This window comes from Drosophila suzukii, chromosome 3 (assembly GCF_043229965.1).
Source record: "Drosophila suzukii chromosome 3, CBGP_Dsuzu_IsoJpt1.0, whole genome shotgun sequence".
NCBI classification, from domain to species: Eukaryota; Metazoa; Arthropoda; class Insecta; order Diptera; family Drosophilidae; genus Drosophila; species Drosophila suzukii.
In genome coordinates this window covers 47,486,007-47,508,678 of record NC_092082.1, presented here as the reverse complement: position 1 = coordinate 47,508,678, position 22,672 = coordinate 47,486,007, and the positions used below count along the sequence as shown (strand labels likewise).

The 22,672-nt window shown below is 42.1% G+C and overlaps 2 protein-coding genes across 2 annotated transcripts; both read left to right on the top strand.

The window, feature by feature from the left end:
- Positions 1 to 956: 956 nt before the first annotated feature.
- Positions 957 to 2,484, top strand: LOC139353202 (uncharacterized). Its single transcript, XM_070996709.1, has 6 exons — positions 957 to 1,045; positions 1,098 to 1,219; positions 1,288 to 1,346; positions 1,635 to 1,781; positions 1,900 to 2,203; positions 2,343 to 2,484. The coding sequence occupies exons 4-6, from the start codon at positions 1,710 to 1,712 to the stop codon at positions 2,351 to 2,353; spliced, it is 387 nt and encodes a 128-aa protein (XP_070852810.1). The 5' UTR covers positions 957 to 1,045; positions 1,098 to 1,219; positions 1,288 to 1,346; positions 1,635 to 1,709; the 3' UTR covers positions 2,354 to 2,484.
- A 14,144-nt stretch (positions 2,485 to 16,628) lies between these two features.
- Positions 16,629 to 20,826, top strand: LOC139352806 (fibrous sheath CABYR-binding protein-like). The gene is made up of 6 exons (XM_070995439.1): positions 16,629 to 16,714; positions 16,787 to 16,979; positions 19,085 to 19,317; positions 19,490 to 19,766; positions 20,048 to 20,235; positions 20,298 to 20,826. Exons 1-6 carry the CDS (start codon positions 16,629 to 16,631, stop codon positions 20,824 to 20,826), a joined length of 1,506 nt encoding a protein of 501 aa, XP_070851540.1.
- The last annotated feature ends 1,846 nt before the right edge of the window (positions 20,827 to 22,672 follow it).

Sequence of the window (22,672 nt, the reverse complement as noted above, 5' to 3'; positions counted from 1 at the left end):
CCAATACAGGAGAAGCAGCAATACACGACCATACGTAGCAATACAACGAGCAGTCTAAAGCATCTGCAGGGAGAACTCCATCAACTTCAGGAGCAGCTAGACAGAGGGGAGTCGGAGGCAACCACGAATACGCAGGTGAACTACGTTAACCCAATCTCCATTGCGGCAGGGCTCGTAATATTACTGTTGCTAGCAGCAATTTGTCTACTCATCAGAAAAGGTAAACATACAAGAATATGTCAACAAGAGAACGGCTCGGAACAAAGCGTCACTTCCCCAATACCTATGAGTCGGGTGAAAACGCTGACGACCACAGAATGAAAAAGAACAAAAAGAGAGACAAAAGTTCATAACGATAAGAATATATTTAGTTATCAAGTAAATCAAAAAAAAAAAAAAGGGGGGGGGAGGTCACTACTCATGACCCGAATCACTAGCGGAGTCGTAATACATCTCGAACGGATCGGCGTCCGGCACTGGAGGACCACGCAAAGTAACGGCAAGCACAGCCAATCGAACAACAGCAAAACGATTGTTAGGAAGAAGGATGAAGGAGCCGTCGTGGACCGTCACACTCCGATTGGGAGGATAACGCAGACCATCTATAACAGGGCCACATGAGGTACGGATCGAGACCGTACGGCGTTTACGACGTACATAGAATCCTGGAATATTATCCAGCAACGACCAACAGGTGGGAATACGAGTGCAACGCAGCGAACCGTCAAGGTCCAATACGACCTCGCAATGGTCTTCAAGCACCATTGCGACATTTCCACTTATGCCAAAGTTTACAAGAAGTAAGTTCAAATTATGAGTATATTTAACTTTTGCTTTTTCAAAATACTTATGCCGACTAGTGTACGTAAAAAATTTCAATAAAATCGAAAATGCGAAAAATTATTATATTTGCACATAAATTCGAATTTATAAAAATCTAACAACATTCCTTTACACATATAAAAGATGGACGAAAACGACGAACTCCATCTGCAAAGTTTGCTCGTCTCCTTTGGCTTGCCCGAAGTTTTTGAAGAGTTAAATCGTAAGTTTCTCTTTTTTTAAAATACATTTTTTGTGAATCAATTCTTTGGCAGGTAAAGGTGTGACCTTTAAGTCTCTCAAATTTTTGACAGCGGACGACATAAAGGATGCTATTGGCAATATAGGTATTCGAGCTGAGTTTCGGTGAAAACTGTTAGGGTGGCAAAAATCACAGGTATGTATGGAAAAAAAGAGTTTTTAATATTATATTCTAACATTTCTTTTAATAAAATTTCGGTGAAGACTCAGGTGAGGAACAAGACCAAGAGAACCCCATTGCAGGTGCTGCGAAACCCAAATTGGTAAGATTTAAAATTATATTTAACAACCTAACTACTTTTTAACAAGATTAAACGCTACATAATCTGAAAGGATTTTACGGATTTCACACCACAGTTTAAAGAAAGTATTGGTCGAAGTCTTTATAGCAACTGAGCTAATTTATACTTTGACCACGATTTTTTTCAAACTGTGACGTGAGGGAAAGTATCCAAGTCTGTGGTCGCCTACAGGTAAAATTCTTTCAGATCTTGTAGCGTTTAATCTTGGGCTTTTTAATTGTCGACCTGTCTTATTATTGTTTTTAACAGGTTGCAGACATTTTGAAGGGGTATCCACGGGGAAGGTTTCTCCTCGAGCAATACAACCTAAAAAACACCTTAACGATGGATCAAAGAGATTTTGCTGATATTGTGGACCAAATCGTGGCGGTATTTCCCTCGGAGAAGAACTGGAGAGTAAGTTGTGACCGTGCCTTGTTCTAGATCTAAACACTATCAATGTTTTTAAATTGTGTTTTGGCTTAACAAATCTGTTCTTCTTTAAGTTATTTAGGTCCTTATTAATTTCTTCCAGGACGTTTACTACAGGCCCCGAAACCTTATACAGAAGCATCCTGCAGGAAAACTGTACTGGAAGTACGCAAATCTAAGGTCAAAGCTTTTGAAGCGCGGTCGATCCGGTCCATTACAGGAATCCGATCTTGTGTCCCAAGCCAGTAGTTTTGCTGACAGAACAAGCTTTGCTTTGTTAAAGCGGGAAATTTCCGATTGGGTCTCTGTGTGTCAGAAATGGAGGGAATCCCATGCCCAACGCAAAAAAGACATCGAATTGCTGGATGGTCCACAATTTCTAAAGGAGTGGCCGTGCTCCAGACTTGGTAACTTGTTTTCATTTCTATTCCGTACATTTGTATACCATTTTGTGATCCAAATCTCCTATTCGTTTATGTATCTAAATCTTTATATTTAAAACAACCTACTCGAAACTTATAAAACTACTTAACTTTTTCTTTAAAGATACAAATTGATTTCAACATCGTCGATTTAGCGTCGCTTCCCTGCAGTTCCACAATTGAGTTAAGCGCCCAATCATCACGAAGCCGACTGCGACGTCGGCAGAGAAGCCAGCGACGCCGGCAGAGCTGAGCGCAACGGCGGCAAAGCGACGTGCTCTCAGTCGGGTCCGCAAAGAGAACGCACAAAAAGTAATTTTGGGCTCTCCCTCTCTCGCCATGTCTCAGACGGAAAAGTGTGTGTGATGGGAAGGAGGCCCAGCAACTAAAATATATAGACTTTTGTGCACCCTTGCCTTTTGAATAATGCGACATTTGTTCGTAAATGATAAAACAACCATTTAAAATAAAAGGTTTCTGTTTTAAAATATTTGTATTTCTTAAACAAATTTATAGGTTTATTAATATTATTTAATAATATGTGAAGTTTTAAGAATATATTTTTATAAACCGATTTGCATAGTCGGATATGTCTATAAATACCCTGCTTTTATGTGCAAGATGCAGAGACCAAACGGGACATGCCAAAAAAACAGAGCAACAACGGATTAGCGGAACCGTTGTTGTTGTTGCTTGTTGTTTTTCTGGAAGGCACGCGACTTTTTTCGTCTTTTTCACTTGGGTTTACTTATGTGAAGGAGTTAGAATTGCACGCAATTAAGGTAGTTAAATAAAAAAAACCAGTGGTTTAAAAGTGATACCTATACGATTCCCAGGTAAGTCTGTCGCAGACCAATATTTATTTAATCAGTGGGAGTAAAAACAAGTTAAAGTATATTGAAAAAATGGAAAATAGAAGACTAACAAAAAAACACGTGGCGGAAAATAAATAGCTGTGAAAAATATTAATTTTTGACGTGAAAAACAACAAACGATGCATATAAATAAACAAATGAATGAATCTGTGAAAAAATTTGAAAATCTTATTGAGTGCTAAGTTCCTAGGGACCAAAAATAAGAGATGTTTGTTTTTATAACTTATGAGGGATTTTTACATTGAATGCCAAACATAACATTTCTTTTATTATAAATAAATCTTACAAATAACGATTACTTTCGGTCACTCGTTTTTATTCTCGTCTTGTTTTATTTTTAAAACTAATTTTTTTCTAATACTAGATGCAATCGCCCTGGTGGATCCCTCGGAGCCTCCCGAAAAGGCGCTGCAGAAGGCAATGCGGTGCGTTAAAAACTTGAGTTGTACCAAAAAAAAGGCAACGCCGGCACCAGATGCTGAGAAGGAGGTGCCAGCGACCCCGATAACACCGGAAACCCCCGAGCTCAAATTTTAAAATAAACAAATAAAAATAAAAACAAGGAAGAACGCTATAGTCGAGTACCTCGGCTATCAGATACCCGTTACTCAGCTATATGGAGATATGCAAGCAGCAAAGCGAGATTAAAATGCGCCACCTGCCGGCGGTATACAGATTTAAGCGTTATGGGCGTTAGAGTGGGCGTGGCAAATTTTTTTTTGGATCAATCGATAGGTATCGACGAGACCAATACATTTCAGTTAAAATTTTTTATCTAGCATGAAAATTGTGGGCGTCACAGGTTTTCGCGGTTTGTGGGCGTTAAAGTGGGCGTGGCAAACTTTTTTTTGGGTCAATCGATAGGTATTGATGAGAACAATACACTTCAGTTAAAATTTTTATTCTAGCATCAAAACTGTAGGAGCCACAGTTTTGGGCGGTTTGTGGGCGTTAGAGTGGGCGTGGCACTGTGCCGAAACAAACTTGCGCTGCGTAAGAAGCTCAGGAATCTTTACGCCAAATCTCAATAGCCTAGCTCCCATAGTTTCCGAGATCTCAGCGTTCATCCGGACGGACAGACAGACGGACAGACGGACAGACGGACATGGCTAGATCGACTCGGCTAGTGATCCTGATCAAGAATATATATACTTTGTGGGGTCGGAAACGCTTCCTTCTGCCTGTTACATACTTTCCGACGAATCTAGTATACCCTTTTACTCTACGAGTAACGGGTATAATTACAACTGAAATTTTATTTGCTGCTAAGCGCTCAACGTGTGCTGAATGTGCGCTTTTTCGCTGCTTGAATGAGCGCTCAACGTGTGCTGAATATGCGCTTTTTCGCTGCTTGAATGAGCGCTCAACATGTGCTGAATGTGTGCTTTTTCCGCTGCTTAATCGAGCGCTCAACATGTGCTGAACGTGTGCTTTTTCTGCTGCTCAATAAAGCGCTCAAAAGGGTGCTCTAAAAAGCGCTCAATGCGTGCTATTTTATGAGCACTGATGAACCCTAGGACATGCCTATGTTAATTTAAGCACTTAGTTCCATACAAATTGTGCGCTCATTGAGCGCTCAGTGATGAGCTTTTTGCAGTGATTGAGTGCTCAATAAGCGCTGAATGGTACTGCAGGGCTCTCTCCCGTTTCTTGTCGTCGCAACTGTTGTCGTGTATATTTTGTTTGTGTTTCGCAAGCCACGCTCAGTCGACAGCCACTCTGTCGCGCTCTCTCGCTTTCGCAGTCTCTTCGCGCTCTTATACTTTTGTGTTTTTGTGTGTCTACATTTTTATTGTTTGATCCCAGTGTCAAATTAAGTGAGGTATTTATAATTCTTTTGATTCTTTGGTTTTATAAACAACTTTTTTTCTTAAATTTAAATACGTAAAAATGGCTCTTTTTTGTTCCAAGAAAGATTGTGAGTTTGGATCGTCACCTAATGATGTTTTTATTTACTGTCGTCTCTGCAATACAGTCATTCATCCAAAATGTACTGGACTTGTTGGCAGAGTAAAAGATTTTATTGATCTGCGTGTTGGTTTTTCGTGGACTTTTGCCTCTTGCGTTGAAATAGACCGTGATTTGGATGGCTATGTTGCGCTGACCAATGATCGTTTTATGAAACTTTTTGATAAGCTTATGAGCGTAGTTGCTGATTTTAAAGAGTTTAAGGCGGACCTTGATAATAAAAAAATGTCAGTAGGGTCACCTAAACGCAAAAAGACCGCTCTTTCAAATTCTGCTCCCGTAAAGGCATCAGTTCCAAATCCCAACTTAGCTCCAAATATTTGTACCCGATCGGTAACGGCAGCTATGTCGGCATCTACTGGGTCTGGGGCACCTAAAGTTTCTCTGACAGCAGTACCCATAGGTACCAAAAGCTCTGGAGGAGTCCCTGTTTCTGCTAGTCAGCCTAAGGGGTCAAACCCTATGCAGCTTTCTGTGCCTACTGGTGAAGTTAGCTCTATAGGAGTCCCTAGTCTTGATAATCAGACGAACGATGTTCAGATTGCTAATGGTGGAAGAAAGAGCCTCTCGGTTGTTCCATTTAGGAAGCAATTATTTGTGTCTCGTTTAACACCTGAAACCACATCTGCAGATGTTTTGGAATTTATACAACAGGAATTCCCATCTCAAAACATCACAGTGGAGGAGTTTAAATTTTCATATGTTCGTATGATATCTTCATTTAAAATATCTGCTCCTCCGGAAGTATTTAATGTACTAAATTCTAAAAGTTTTTGGCTTAATGATGAATTGGTCATTAAAGAATTTGTTCCAAACAGACGGAGAACTAATAATAGGCCTTCCACGACTGTACCTGCGCCAAAAAACTGAGCAGCTTATTTTTGGCCTATCAAAATGTTAGGGGACTCAATATGAAACTACCTAAGCTTTATGCTGACTCCTCTGCCTTTTCTGAAGACATTCTGGCCTTTACTGAGACTTGGCTGAAACCGGAGATATCAGACTCCGAAGTTCTGGCCAAAAATTTTAATACGTATAGAACTGATCGCTCTCCTCGTAGGGGGGGGGTGGGGTGCTGGTTGCCGTTACCTCTACTTTATCATCGGAGAGAATATACTTTCTTAATCCCAATGAAATAGAATTCGTTGGTGTTAAAGTTTCGTTGAAATCTTTTTCTATTTATGTAACTTGTTCTTATATTCCACCTGGATCCGACTTAACAATTTATGAGCAACATTCGTCTGCAATAAAAACTGTTTTATCTCATATTTCCGAAAGGGATCTTTTAATTGTTTTGGGTGATTTCAATCTCCCTGACATGACTCACTTGTCTCTACCCCTTTATCTGACCATGACTTCGTTGACGGTCTGTTAGAATTATCATTACAGCAAGTTAGCTTTACACGTAATTCACTAAACAGACAATTAGATCTTGTATTTGTTTTAGATCCGTCTGAAGTCACTGTATCTAGAATTGACTCACTAGTTGTGCCTGAAGACCAGTATCATCCCACATTAGAACTTACAATTTGTCTTCCCAGCGTTGATACCCTCTCTCCTTCACTTTCTCCAAATAAATGTAGATGCTTTCGTAAATGTGACTTTAGTAAACTCAACAACTTGATTTCACAATATAAGTGGACAAATTTATATAATTGCTTGGATATTGAAAGTGCTACGGAACTATTTTATAGTGTCCTAAACTCTTTTTTCAGTGAATGTGTTCCTGACAGTTTTCCTCCTAAGTTAGACAGGCCACCTTGGTTTACCAATCAGTTGCAAAGACTTAGAAACCTAAAAACAAACTTCTATAAAAAGTACAAAAAGTCGGGTAGGCCATCCGATTTTTCAAGATATGTGGTGGCTCGTACTAATTTTAATGTACTTAACAGTCATTGCTATTTCATGTATTTGAACCGATGTAAATTTGAATTTTCAAAGGATCCGAGGCAATTTTATAACTTTGTCAATGCTAAGCGAAAGTCTTCAGCATTGCCATCATCCGTACGATTAAACTCTATTGAGGCATCTACGGATCCCGAAATTGCAGATTTATATGCTGAATTTTTTAAATCTACTTATAGTTCTGTTTCTTGGTCTAATTCTAGCTACCCTAATCACTTAAACATGGCAAATTGTATTTTTTCTCCTGTAATCACTGAAAGTTCTCTCTTAAGTGATTTAGAAACTATAACGCCAACCTATTCTCCGGGGCCAGATGGACTCCCTGGGTGTGTTCTTAAGTTTTGTGCCCGAACTATTTGTAAACCCATTCTTAAACTTTTTACTTTGTCTATCTCATCATCTGTTTTTCCTACTATCTGGAAAGATTCTTTTATTATTCCACTCCACAAAAAGGGTGCGAAGGTTAATGTTCAGAACTATAGAGGAATCTCCAAATTGTCTGCAATTCCTAAAACATTTGAACGCATTATTACCTCTCAGTTGCAACATTTGTGCTCCTCTTTAATATCGCCGTGTCAACATGGTTTTGTTAAGCGTAGATCGACCACCACTAACCTGCTCGAATTGACATCTTTTGTACTAGATGGACTTAACAAAAAATTGCAGACGGACGTTATATATACAGATTTTAGTAAAGCCTTTGACTCTGTTAACCACTCTCTTCTTTTATTCAAATTAGATCAGCTTGGGTTTCCGAATAATCTGTTAACTTGAATTTCAAGTTATTTGAATGGTAGATCTCAGAGGTTTTATTCCAAGATGATCAACGTGACATCTGGAGTGCCTCAGGGCAGTCATTTAGGCCCTTTGCTGTTTACTCTGTTTATAAATGATCTGCCTTCTATCGTAAATCACTCTCGTGTACTAATGTATGCAGATGATGTTAAGCTTTGTTTTTCATATAATAATATTGAATCTGTTTTCTGCTTGCAGTCAGACATAAATAGATTCCAGGAATGGTGTCAGTACAACCTTTTGAATTTAAACTATCTTAAAGGCAACGTTATGACTTTTTATAGGGGTACGCCAACGTTCATGAGTTACTCTCTTCAGAACATGTCCTTGGACCGAATATACTCAGTAAACGATTTAGGTGTTCTCCTAGATCCTAAACTTAAATTTGACTCCCACATAACCTCTACTGTAAATAAAGCTATGAGTGTTCTTGGGTTTATAAAACGTTGGTCTAAAGAATTTGATGATCCATACACTACCAAATTCTTATTTACCTCACTTGTCCGACCTAATTTAGAATACTGTTCTTCCGTTTGGAGTCCTCAGTATCAAGTGCACATTGACCGTATAGAGTCCGTACAGAAACAATTTTTTCTTTTTGCCTTACGTGGTTTGAACTGGGATCAAAACGTCAGGTTGCCTTCTTACTCGAGTAGATTGCTATTAATTAATTTGCCTACTCTAGTAAGCCGTAGAATTATGCTTGGTACTATTTTTATGAATAATCTTATCAGAGGCGATATTGATTCTGTAGATTTGGTAAGCCGCCTAAGTTTCAATGTTCCTGTTAGACTAATGCGAAACTACCATCCTATCAACTTGCCTCGATGTTCATCTAATTTTAGTCAGCATGAGCCCTTTCGCGTTCTTTCTAATAATTATAACAACCTATATCATTTAATTTGTTCCTCAACTTCTATCCCTGTACTAGAAACTAAAGTCTTAGCTCATTTGCTTTAATCTTGTTGATTTATGTTTTGTCCTGTCTTTATTTGTTCTATGTACCTTCCTCGCGAACCGTATTTGCCCGAAATAAAAATGGGCCCGCGCGTAACAAGCACGTGCTTGGTGTCGTTTGGGCCACTTGTTTGTACTGCTCTTAGTGCATCAACGTTCAACAATATATATTATACCCTGAGAAAGAGGAATTTTATCTAGTAAATGGGACCCATTTAAGGAAAAGGTTTTTGCTTTTACGAAAAGTAAATACAAAACAAAGAGTGTCTTAAACTATTAAAGACAGCTCAGAAAACTGTATCAATCGGTAATATATAATTTTTAAAAATTCGATCTACACTTTTTGCAGGTTACATTTTATCTTCTTATGATAAGCTTGGCTTTTTCTAAATTATGCCATTACCAAAAATCTAATAACATATTCTTATTCACAGATTCCAAGGACTACATTTACACTATATTACTTACCTCAGTCGTGTCAAATAATTCATGGGCCGTCATTAAAGGAGCCAACAAGAGAAAGAAGTTCTCACTACTGGACTCGCAGGAAAGTCTTGTCCTCAGAATCAATTCCGTTGCGGACTATGAGGAAAAGCTTCAGCAGCTAATTATTAAGTGTTATATAAGCTCGGAAACGGTGCAGCCTTTTTTGATAGTTGAAGGTGAATGCATAGAAAATTTGACAGGATTTTTCGTACACTTTGATAAGTCATTATATAAGTTTGACTCCTTAATAGAGTCGTTAGATGTATGCTTTAAGATTTTTAATACATTGAACTTAAAATACCCTGAACCGTCAGAATTTGCTTGGTTATTCATACAGCAGCACATATATATATATAAAAGTCTTCAAACTTAACTTTTTTGCTAAATTTTATGAGAAAGTAAACGTTTTATTACTAAACTGGCAATTTATTCCTCTTTCAAGTGCTGTCAGAGCTTTTCGTATACGGATGAATTAATACAACGCTTAAAAATCACTTAAGTCACTTAAGAAACCGACCATAGACAACCCGTTAATATGTAAATTTAAGTGATGCGATCAACTTTTTTTAAAATACGGCGTTTTCAAGAAACATATTTGTAACTCGCATACTGAGATTACATTATCGGAAAATGACAACATTGAAGAAATCAATATTTTCGAAATTAATAATACTGATGCTACTGCAGCTTCCAATTGCAAATCAAGTGTCGCTTTAAAGAATAACTTAGCACATATTAACATCACAGACTATCAAAACAATTTTGAAGACAAGTCTTTTTATTTTTCTTGTGGCTTGCACGCTCGACCTGGACTGCCAAGAAATGAGATTCTGTTTATACAAAAACAAATTGCTGAGCTGCTAGCCCCAATAGCTAGTGCAGTTAAAGATGCTCTGACAAGTTCACCTTTATCATACGAAATACTTAATTATGTTTTAGATTTCTGTAAGAGTCCATTTAAGCCGATAGTATCCGAGTATAAATTTTTAAAGTTTTTAAAAGAGAAAAATCTCTATGAAAATCCTTTGGCATATACAATTTCAAACAAACTAGTACTTAAAATTAAAAGAGGCAAAGCAGAACTCATGCCTCACAAAGTGAACATACCATTTATGCCTGTAAAGTTCCAAATAACAAAATTTTTCGAGATTCCAGATCAAAAAGAGCTAATGAAAACGGAAACTATTTGCAACTTTGTCAATACCTGTACATTTGCTAACAAGCTTTCACATTATGATATAAATGATATTATTATTCCGTTAAATTTCTATGCCGATGAATTTCAAATTAATAATGCCATAGGTGCACATGTTTCATCTATATGTGTCTGCTATTATTCTTTTCCTACTTTGCCTCAATTCTTGCAATCTAAGTTCGATTTTATTTTTCCCTTTGCATATGATGGGGTATTTTATATATATTACAATTAGTTCTTGGTGTATGGCGATTTTAAATTTTGATATATCTAATATGTCAGTAATTACTACAGGTTTCTGTTCGTGTTTATATATTTCTTGGATTTCTTCAGCGTTTAAAATTTTGGTGTTGAAAACATCTATTTTTGCTAATGTAATTGTATCCATTAAATTCATCAGATCGTAAGTGAGCGAGCGAAAACGGTGATTTCTGAATGAAAATTCTTGATTTGAAATAACTGTTTGAAGATTCTCAGATAGGGTTTTTATTTCTTTAAATAATTTAGAGTTAATAACAAATTGATTGTTATTATTTTGGATTAAATCAACAATTTTGTTTTGCACCGTTATCAAATCATCATGATCGGGAGTCCCTGCTATCCTTTTCCAAAGGGTGCCTAATTCATTAATTCCTCTTTTTGCCCTACTTGGTAAAATTTGTGAGAGGAGCATTTAAATAATATCTAAATCATAGGAAATTTCCCACTGTAAATTATTATTATACCCGTTACTCGTAGAGTAAAAGGGTATACTAGATTCGTCGGAAAGTATGTAACAGGCAGAAGGAAGCGTTTCCGACCCCACAAAGTATATATATTCTTGATCAGGATCACTAGCCGAGTCGATCTAGCCATGTCCGTCTGTCCGTCTGTCCGTCTGTCTGTCCGTCCGGGTGAACGCTGAGATCTCGGAAACTATGGGAGCTAGGCTATTGAGATTTGGCGTGCAGATTCCTGAGCTTCTTACGCAGCGCAAGTTTGTTTCAGCACAGTGCCACGCCCACTCTAACGCCCACAAACCGCCCAAAACTGTGGCTCCTACAGTTTTGATACTAGAATAAAAATTTTAGCTGAAATGTATTGTTCTCATCAATACCTATCGATTGATCCAAAAAAAAGTTTGCCACGCCCACTTTAACGCCCACAAACCGCGAAAACCTGTGACGCCCACAATTTTCATGCTAGATAAAAAATTTTAACTGAAATGTATTGGTCTCGTCAATATCTATCGATTGAGCCAAAAAAAAATTTGCCACGCCCACTCTAACGCCCATAACGCTTAAATCTGTATACCGCCGGTAGGTGGCGCATTTTAATCTCGCTTTGCTGCTTGCATATCTCCATATAGCTGAGTAACGGGTATCTGATAGCCGAGGTACTCGACTATAGCGTTCTTCCTTGTTTTTGTTTATGTGTGTTGGTTCGAGTTTGATTATGTCATTATATAAACTTAAATTAGCTATATGAAATAGGTCAGCGTATGAATCATAAATAAGAATGTCTTTTGTATCCTTGTAGAGGAAAAAACCATGGTTCGTGTAATCCATTATTTCGGAATTGGTGGGCGCTACTATCAATAATACAAATATTATTGAATTCATTTTCTGTAATTTAAGACAAACTGTGTTTAAGATTATCTTTATGAATCGTACGATTTCTATTGTTTATGATAACCTTATTATGTAAATTCTCCTTAACTACTTGTTTTTTATATCTAGAGTTAAGCTTTTTTCTTTCCCCGTGTTTTTTCTCATAAATGACTTCTCCTACGAGATAGTCCTTTTCCTTTCTACCTTTGTTGTGAGAATTTACCATTTTCTCTTGTGCCTGTTTTAATAACTGTGGAATAGTATCATGTTTGATTTTATTGTATAATATATCGTACGGTCGATGGTTGGTAATGGAATGTACAGTCATGTTATATTTCTGAGCTGCTCTAATTATAACTTCAGAATAATCATCTTTGATGCAACGAGCAATTTCAGTAAGGGTTGAATGAGCCCTTTCTATTTGTCCATTGGACGTACTATGGCGAGGATCTGCGAAATATAAATTAATACCGCATCTTTGTGCGAAGGATTTAAATTGTGTTGATGAAAAACTAGGCTCGTTATCCATCATTAAAGTTTTAGCAAGTGGAAAATGTTGAAATAGTTCTGAAATTTTGGTTTCTATGTTGAGTTTATTTTGAATCTCCTTTACAACTAAGTATTTTGAATATGAATCAATACAAGTAATGAACATTAAATTCTGAGCGTAAAAAATTTCGATATGCAAATTTTCTCCTTCTTTATTTGGGATGGGTGCTTGACCAATAGGAATTAGTACTGGGTGTCTATTATATTTGTTACTATTACAAATTTTAAAGTTCTTTATGTACTCCTGGAGTTTTTTGTTCAATTTTGGCCAATAGTATAGTCTTGCTAATTAATTTGCTTGTAATTTTCGTCCAGTCCCCTGTGTGCTCTACAATGAGTTTCTGTTTCTGTTATTAATGCTCTGTCTTCAGAGTTTTCTACATCTTGGACGAATATTTTTGTATATAGGAATTTATTCGTGAAAATTTCTTTAAGTGGGTTTTGAATTGTGTATAAGTCTTCTAAAGTACAGTGAATACCTATTGTTATGTTAGGAGGGATATATTCCCTTAAGATTGATACCAAATTTTCCGGGTTATAAAATTCTATTATATGTCTGGTATTTCCGAATATATTGACCATCTCATATATTGTATACCTCCCCGTTGCTATTAGCAATTGTTGCTTAAACTGGTTTAAGGGTTTGCGGGTTTCTTGTATAACATTCTCAAAACTATTCTCTGCAGAATGCTGAGTATTTTGATCTGAGACCGACTCGTTACTGTCCGTTAGGTTGTTAATTTGAATTCTTGATAGGGCGTCAGCAACTACATTGGTAGATCCTGGTTTATAAATTATTTTGGGAGAGTAACTTTCAATGAATGAATCTTTTCATCTCGATGTTTGGATTTTTTTGAGAGATCGAGAAAGACAGTGGTTAAAGTTCTTTATGTACTCCTGGAGTTTTTTGTTCAATTTTGGCCAATAGTATAGTCTTGCTAATTAATTTGCTTGTAATTTTCGTCCAGTCCCCTGTGTGCTCTACAATGAGTTTCTGTTTCTGTTATTAATGCTCTGTCTTCAGAGTTTTCTACATCTTGGACGAATATTTTTGTATATAGGAATTTATTCGTGAAAATTTCTTTAAGTGGGTTTTGAATTGTGTATAAGTCTTCTAAAGTACAGTGAATACCTATTGTTATGTTAGGAGGGATATATTCCCTTAAGATTGATACCAAATTTTCCGGGTTATAAAATTCTATTATATGTCTGGTATTTCCGAATATATTGACCATCTCATGTATTGTATACCTCCCCGTTGCTATTAGCAATTGTTGCTTAAACTGGTTTAAAGGTTTGCGGGTTTCTTGTATAACATTCTCAAAACTACTCTCTGCAGAATGCTGAGTATTTTGATCTGAGACCGACTCGTTACTGTCCGTTAGGTTGTTAATTTGAATTCTTGATAGGGCGTCAGCAACTACATTGGTAGATCCTGGTTTATAAATTATTTTGGGAGAGTAACTTTCAATGAATGAATCTTTTCATCTCGATGTTTGGATTTTTTTGAGAGATCGAGAAAGACAGTGGTTGGTGATCTGTAGAGATTTCTATGTCGCCGTATAGATAGTTTCGCAAATTTTTAAATGCCCAAACTATTGCTAAAAGTTCTTTCTTATTGGTTGCATATATTTGTTCGGCTTTAGTTAGAGTTTTTGAAATGAAGGTTATTGGTTTTCCTTCCTGAGAAAGAACAGCACCAATAGCTAGATCGGACGCATCGGTCGTTAAAGTGAATTTGGTTGTACCAATTCGATTTGTGCAATTAAATTATCTTTGAGCTCGTTAAAAGCTCTTACAGCTGAATCGTCCAACTGTATGGAAGTTTTACGGGACATTTTTTTGGATACTTTACCATTTTGACCTTCCAAATACTTTGTTAGCGGTTTTGCAATTTTTGCGTAGCTTTATACAAATTTTCTGTAATAGCCAGTAAGGCCTAGGAAGCTTCTAAGCTCTCGAATGTTTTTTGGAATTGGATACTTTAATATTGTAGATATTTTTTCGGGGTCTGTTTTGATTACATTGTGGGAAACAACGTAGCCAAGAAATGTGGCTTCTAATTTGAAGAACTTTGATTTTTCAAGTGAAATTTTTCATATTTGCGTTCAGCAATATATTAATTATGACGATTAAGTCCTTGTAGTGTTGTTCTATTGTTTTAGAAAATATATTAATGTCATCCATATATACGTGACATGTTTTACCCACTTGTTCTCTCAAAATATCATCCATTGCACGTTGGAATATTCTGGGAGCGTTTGTTAGCCCAAATGGCATTCTCAAAAATTCATATTTTCCGTTATTTATAGAAAATGAGGTTTTTTTAATGTCTGTTTCTTTCATTAAAATCTGGTGAAACCCAGACTTCAAGTCGATCGTGGAAAAGTATTTAGTCTTTCCAAGTTTCGACAAAATCACTGAAGGATCTTGCATTGGATATCTGTCGGGAATGGTGTTTTCATTTAGAGTCTTATAGTCTATAACTAATCTTAGTTTTGCAGTACCATCTTCATTAAATCCTCTTTTTGGTACAACTAAAACTGGAGAATTATAAGGGCTCTTGCTTGGTCTTATAATTCTTCCTTTAACATGCGATTAGCTTCAGAGTTTACAAAATCTGAAGCCGATAGAGCATAGGGTTTGCTATAATAGCTCTATCCTTTTCTGTGTTTATTTCACCGCGAATACAGTCCTGAAAGGGACTTGCATGTTTATCTTCGAGTGCTCTTTATTGATAATATTTATTATTTCATTTTCCAAATCCATTCTTTGGTGTGGAGTTGATTCACTCTTACTGTTTATTTCATTGTTGTCGGATAAATCAACTCAGGACCTTGCTCAGGACTTTTTAATCCCAAACTAGAATTTTCGTCGGATACTTCAACGACGGCGCGCTCAGGATTTTTGAATCCCAAACTATAATTTTTGTCGGATACTTCAACGACGGCGTGTTCAGGATATTTTAATCCCAAACTTGTTTTGCTTTGATTTGCCTCTTCAGACTCAGTTCTGATTTTGGCCTTTTCATCAAAGTATTTTCGTATAATAAATTCCTTTAATGGATGAATGGTTTTTTCTTCCGATAAGGAAAGTTGGTTAAAAGAGCTGTCGTTATCATAAACCAATTTTTCTTCTTTGCCCCCATATTTTATTACTCCTTTTTCTGTGTCTATTACAGCTCCTATTTTTTTTTAATAGGTTGTAACCTATTAGAAAATCTGACTTTAACCCGTCTATTTCATAAAATGTGTAACCCGTGTCAAAGATCGTTACCATGTGATAATATTTAATTACAGAATATCCATTAGCCGTAGATACTCTTTTATATATAGGAAGCTCGTTTTTGATTTTATAAATTCCTGTTTTGATATAGCAGGAGGTTGCTCCTGTGTCAATTAAGATTTTAAGCTTTTTATTTATCTTGCTATCATATCGGATTAGGTAGGGTAATCCTACTCCGGATTCTGGCCTAAAAAATGGTCCTCTTCGATATTATTTAATCGCATAGTTTTGTTTGCCGGTTGGTTAACCGTACCTGTTGGTTCTCTTTTGTTCTGAGGATTATTTTGCTGAGTTGTTTGTGTCTCTGGCTTTTTATTTTGATTCCATTTATTCTGATTATAGTTGTTGTTACCATAATTGTTATAGCCCTGATTGTACTTATTCTGAATCTGTAAGGATTCATCTACGTCCATCGGTTCTGGCTTGCTTTGCTGAGCTTTATTGGAATTCCATTGATTATTGTGGACTATACTGTCTGCCCTGATTCCAATTAGGGTTTTTATTGATTATAATTGTTTCTATTCTGGCTATCGGGTTGATTAAACCTCAAGTTGTTAGTATTCCTTTGATTACTATTATAGTTTGTGAGGAGTTGAATAACTCCCCACAAATAGAAGCAGCAGCAGATGGCCGGCCGCTTACCAGTTACGCGGCGAATTCACGTAGTAACGGCGCGGCGAAGAGAGTTTGGAGACTTGGATGGAGAACAAGAGAGTTTGGAGACCAGGGATGGAGAGCGAGAGAGTTTGGAGACCAAGGATGGAGAGCGAGAGAGTTTGGAGACCAAGGATGGAGATCGGGAGTGTATGGAGACCAAGGACCTAGAGCGAGAGAGTTTGAAGACCAAGCACGGAGATCGGGAGAAAAAGGAGACTTCGCGGGCAAGGCAAGAGTGCCGTGTGCAAAAACAGGATAACAGAACTCCACCGGACTTTGGACTCTCCCGTGAACTTTGGACCGGGAGAGGAAGTGCCACACCTCGGCAGTGGAGCGGCACACAGGCGTGCCACAAGCATCACGGAAATCAGCGGGATAGCAGCAGTGGGCGGGGCATCGATTGGAAGCGGTACTTGGAGGACAAGGGGTCACCCAGGAGTCACGGACTTTGGACCCGGAGTGGAGAGATCCAGCGGGCCCGGCGCAAAAGGGATATAACGGTTCCCGGAGGCCCTATATAAGGCCGCAGAGCGCTGGCAGCTGGATCAGTCGATCACGAGGAGTCAAACATTCAAGATCAGTTAAAGCAAATCAGTCAAATCAGTCAAGCAAATAATCTACGAGGGATCTACAACCAAGCGAGTCGTCGGAAGCAGCGCCGTGGGAAGCACACAAGGAGCAAGATCGCCTCGTCGAGACGTTCGGGATTGGGACATCAGGAATCTCCGAATTGAGACACCGGTGGCTGAGTTCTGGAAGGCATCACGCGGCTAAGTCAAGGCGTTTGTTTTCCAACTTTGTCACGACCACACCCTGGCGAGTCGCCAGGGCTCTCCAGGCGGCCGCCTCTTGAAACCACAAATCGATCTACCGCTCGTCCGTCACGCCAGGTCCTGCTTGGTCGGGCAAGGCACGCTGGGTCGCAGACAACTTTCCTCCCCAAGCCGACGGTTCTTCGTCGTAGGACTCTCTTGCTTGTCTCTGACAGACCCGCCGGGCGACTCGCCAGGGTGTGGTCGTGACAAAGTTGGAAAACAAACGCCTTGACTTAGCCGCGTGATGCCTTCCAGAACTCAGCCACCGGTGTCTCAATTCGGAGATTCCTGATGTCCCAATCCCGAACGTCTCGACGTGGCGATCTTGCTCCTTGTGTGCTTCCACGGCGCTGCTTCCGACGACTCGCTTGTTTGTAGCTCCCTCGTAGATTATTTGCTTGACTGATTTGACTGATTTGCTTTAACTGATCTTGCAGGTTTGACTCCTCGTGATCGACTGATCACTATTATGTCACCCTGGTAAGCGAATGCGTGAGGTGACATCTCGGTGCCGATTACTTGGTCCAAAACCGAGTGAAGTGCGAACGGCATTACCCTCCACTGAAACAGACCTTTGCCTGGTACCGTGAACGCCGTATATTGCCTGCTACTCTCTTCCAGTGGGATTTGCCAGTATCAATCCTTCAGGTCCAAACTGCTGATGTACCGCGCTTCCCTTAGTTGATCCAGGATGTAGTTTATGCGGGGCATTGGGTATGCATCCTTCTCTGACTTCGCGTTGATCTGCCTGAAGTCGACACACAGTCTCCACTTGCCCGTCTTATTTTTCACCATTACGATGGGTGAGCTGTATGGACTTTTTGAATGCTCTATGAACCCCATTCGGAGAAGCTCGTCCACCTTTGCGTTGATTTCCCCTTGAATTTTCGGGTTCTTGAGGTAGTATCTCTGCTTGATTGGCTTGTCATCCTTCATTTTGATCTGGTGTTCTGCCATATTCGATGTTCCCGTCATTGTGCTGAAGTCTGCCAGCTCTGCTTCAAGGAACGCTGTAGTATCGTCCAACTCGTTTACTTGTTGAACGAATGCTACTGATAGCTTCTCCTCGAGCCATCCATTGTGTCGGTTCCTGCCTGGTATTATTATCTCGTGTCCAGCACACCTTATCTCGGTTCCGACTTGTTTCAGGAAGTTCCATCCCAACACTAGTGGATCCACTACTCCGGGTAAAATCAACAGGCTCATGGACACTTGTTTGTTGCCGAATTTGACCTCCACCTCGAGCTGCGTATCAATTCCGCCGCACCTTCCATCTGCCGACCTAACTTGCCGTCTCGTCTTTGTAATCCTTCCTAGAGCGGCAATATTGTCCGCCAATTCTTCGCTAACGAAGCACAGAGGCTTAATGTCGCCCTGGAGGGCAGGCTAGAAGACAGGCGGAAGGGACACTTAGAAAACGGCACAAGGATACGGGCAACGTGTAGGGATCCAACCGCAAGGCAGCAGGATTCAGCGTCGGGCAGTTGCCAGAGTCATCCGCGATTACGCCAGGCGGAAGGGACACTTACAAAACAGCACAAGGATACGGGTAACATATAGGGATCCACCCGCAAGGCAACAGGATTCAGCGTCGGGCAGTTGCCAGAGTCATCCGCGATTACGCCAGGCGGAAGGGATACTTACAAAACATCGCAAGGATACGGGTAACATGTAGGGATCCACCCGCAAGGCAACAGGATTCAGCGTCGGGCAGTTGCCAGAGTCATCCGCGATAACGCCAGGCGGAAGGAACACTTACAAAACGGCACAAGAATACGGGTAACGTATAGGGATCCACCCGCAAGGCAACAGGATTCAGCGTCGGGCATTTGCCAGAGTCATCCGTGGTTAGGCCAGGCGGGAAGGACACGGACAAGGTCGACAACAACACTAGCAAAAGCAAATCACTTCAACAAGGATACCCCAACAATACCCTAAGTGTGCCCAAAGGACACCAGAAGGACATCCTAGGGATAGCCCAACGATACCCTAAGGATACCCGAAGGACACCCCAACAATACCTGTAAGTGTGCCCAAAGGACACCCGAAGGATATCCGAAGGACACCCCAACAATACCTCTAAGTGAGCCCAAAGGACACACGAAGGATACCCGAAGGACACCCCAACAATACCTCTAAGGGTGCCCAAAGGACACCCGAAGGACACCCTTGGGATAGCCCAACGATACCCTAAGGATACCCGAAGAACACCCCAACAATACCATTAAGGATACCCGAAGGATACCCAAAGGACACCCGAAGGATACCCTAGGAATAGACCAACGATACCCCAAGGATATCCCAATAGTACTCGAAAGACACCCCAAGGATACCCCAATAGTACTCGAAGGACATCTCAAGGATACCACAATAATGCCCCAAGGATACCCCAAGGATACCACCCAGGAACGCCCCGAAGCAAGGTGTAGGCCCAAGGACAACTTCCAAGGATACTCACCAAGGGTGATCAAGGTAGGGTCTCAAGCAAGTTGGTTACGGAACCGGGAGGTACAACGAACCGCAGCATCCAGAGTGCCACGGTGATCTGAGGGAGTACAACTTGTGGTTTGCGAAGAAAGGGGGAAGACGGCACAGCAAAGAGAGCTGTACCGTAAGAGAGCAAGCGCCCCAAAGAAAGGACATAGCGGTATCGGGCAAAAGGAAGGCGTGCAACCGAGGTTTCATGTATGGGGAGCCTGGCGACGGTCGAGCATTACAATTCAGGAAACCAAGATAAGCACACGCGTCACCAGATCCGAAGCGCGCAGGAGGATGTCGGCCCTACAGGAACCTCGCCCGGGGCAAGGATGGTCGGAGACCCGGCCCGAGCTCCGCGGCGGGCCCTGGAGCGGACCCGCGACGAGGACTCCGAACCAGAACCCGCGGTGAGCTCCGACAGTGACGTGGAGGTGGTCGGCGATCCCGTCGTCGAAGAAAGAGAGTGGCGGCTCCGGAAAGCGGCGGCGGGCGATCGGATTTCGCGCGGGACGACGGACGTCGAAGGAGCGGAACTCCCGAGGGCCACGCAGAGGATGTCTGTCGGGCCACCGAAGAGACTCGGAAACGGTTCCGGGACCGGGAGCCGTCGGACGAGGAGCAGCAGCGGTCGACGGAGGAGGAGGCGCGATGGCAGATCCGGCTGAAGCAGGACCACGAAGCGGCGGCGGCGCGATGGCATGCCCGTATGCGAGAGGCGGAGGAAGAGGAGCGACGTCTGTGGGAGGCACCGGTGGAGGACTCATGGGAAGTTCCACTCACCCCCAGGTACGCGGCCGAGGAGCCCAGTCCGAGGAGCGAGGATGGAGACGAGCCATGCGCGCCATCCCCTCCGCGGTGGTTGCCGGAGGTGCCACCCACTCCCAGCTACGAGGGGGAGTGGCTCACGGACGAAGCCCGAGATGGCGACGGAGGAGCCCCGTTGGCCACGCCGCCGTGGAGGCCGGCCCGGCCACCCACGCCGCGATACACCGAGCCACAGCGACCGGAGGAGCAAACGCAAACCGAGGAATCGACCGCGCAGCCGACGCCATAACCGCAGGAGGAGACAGTCCACCACGGACGGAGGTACCGGCCGCGCACGTAAGTCACAGCACGCGGGCGTTCGTGGCCGAGGTCGTGCGGTGGCGACAGCAGACACTGGTATGGACGTGGCCCGATGGGCCCGCGACGGTATCGACGGAGAAGGAGCCCAGGATATGGGAGGAGGGGGTACCCAAGGTAAATCCTCGGGATCCTCGGACGAGAGGCCGGCAGGATGCGTGGGTCCCGCCGACATCGAGCACGGGCCCGCCAACACCGGCGACGACGGCAACGACGGGGGAGGCGGAATCGCTGCAGAAGGGACCTTGGGTGTGGCCCGAGCCACCGGCCATCCAAAGACCGACGTTGCAGCGTCAAGTCTCGAACCCCGGATCGACGCGCCCGCGGCCGCAGTTCATGCGGCAAGTTTCGGCCCCGGAGGAAGGCGGTTGGCGCGATGTCGCCAGGAGCGAGTGGCCGGTGGGTATTGAGGAAGCACCCGCGGTCGCGACGGCACGGCGGCTTGCGGTGCGTCCTGGTCCTGCTGTCCCGGTTGCAAAGTGAATGCGAAGTCCTCTCCGCACCCGCTCTCGAGAGCTGCCAATATGGAGTCCGATGCAGCCGATAGAGGACGAGTGAAGGGCGAGAGAGGACGAAAGGAGAAAGAAGGATAAGATGAGAAGGAGTAGAGGAAATGTAAAAGGAACTTACCCATGAAAAATTGCAAAATCACCACGAGCCAGGGAAGGGGGCGCCTCGATAGGCGATCGATTGGCACTGGACGATAGTGCGATCGATGGGCACACGACAATGGAAATATCGGCCAAGGTGGAAATATCGCAAACGAGCAGGTGGCAACGCCGCACCGTCGGTATCGATATGCGAATAAATATCGATCACGCACGAATGGTGTGACCAGGCGGAGGAAACATGGAAAGGAGTGAGACGCAGCAATGAGCAGCGAGCTGGGGATCGATAGCCCAGGAGTATCGATGTCCCAGTGGGAACACAGGAAATATCGGCGCGGGAGATTTAAAGTTGCTACGAGGAGGATGACCCCCGCTGTAGAAACTCAAGGGAGTTAAGAGCGTCGAGGGAGCATCGAGGGAGCAACGAGGGAGCGCCGCGGGAATCACAAGGACTCAAAGGCTAGGATAAGCAAGGAAACGCCGGAGAGTAGGAACCAGTCTTAAATGTTTCCCGAAGTAAGGGGGGAATGTGAGGAGTTGAATAACTCCCCACAAATAGAACCAGCAGCAGATGGCCGGCCGCTTACCAGATACGCGGCGAATTCGCGTAGTAACGGCGCGGCGAGGAGAACGAGAGAGTTTGGAGACCAAGGGTGGAGATCGAGAGAGTTTGGAGACCAACGAAGGAGAGCGAGAGAGTTTGGAGACCAATGAAGGAGAGCGAGAGAGATTGGAGACCAAGGATGGAGATCGAGAGAGAATGGAGACTTCGCGGGCAGAGCAAGAGGGCCGTATGCAAAAGGGGATAACGAAACTCCACCGGACTTTGGACTCTCCGGTGAACTTTGGACCGGGAGAAGAAGTGCCACATCTCGGCAGTGGAGTGGCACACAGGCGTGCCACAAGCATCACGGAAATCAGCGGGACGGCAGCAGTGGGCGGAGCATCGATTGGAAGCGGTACATGAAGGACAAGTGGGTCAACCAGGAGGCACGGACTTTGGACCCGGAGTGGAGAGATCCAGCGGGCCGTGCGCAAAAGGGAAATAACGGTGCTTGGAGGCCCTATATAAGGCCGCAGAGCGCTGGCAGCTGGATCAGTCGATCACGAGGAGTCAAACCTTCAAGATCAATTAAAGTACCAAATAAATAAACAGTCAGTCAAGCAAAT

Bases quoted from the DNA above. Each gene is read 5' to 3' on its own strand.
- LOC139352806 (XM_070995439.1), top strand. From the start codon at position 16,629: ATGGAGACCAAGGACCTAGAGCGAGAGAGTTTGAAGACCAAGCACGGA. The intron at 16,715-16,786 runs GTGCCGTGTGCA...TTGGACCGGGAG, and splicing joins ACTTCGCGGGCAAGGCAAGA to AGGAAGTGCCACACCTCGGC. The intron at 19,767-20,047 runs GTAGGGTCTCAA...ACGCGTCACCAG, and splicing joins ACTCACCAAGGGTGATCAAG to ATCCGAAGCGCGCAGGAGGA.
- LOC139353202 (XM_070996709.1), top strand. From the start codon at position 1,710: ATGGATCAAAGAGATTTTGCTGATATTGTGGACCAAATCGTGGCGGTA. The intron at 1,782-1,899 runs GTAAGTTGTGAC...AATTTCTTCCAG, and splicing joins CCTCGGAGAAGAACTGGAGA to GACGTTTACTACAGGCCCCG.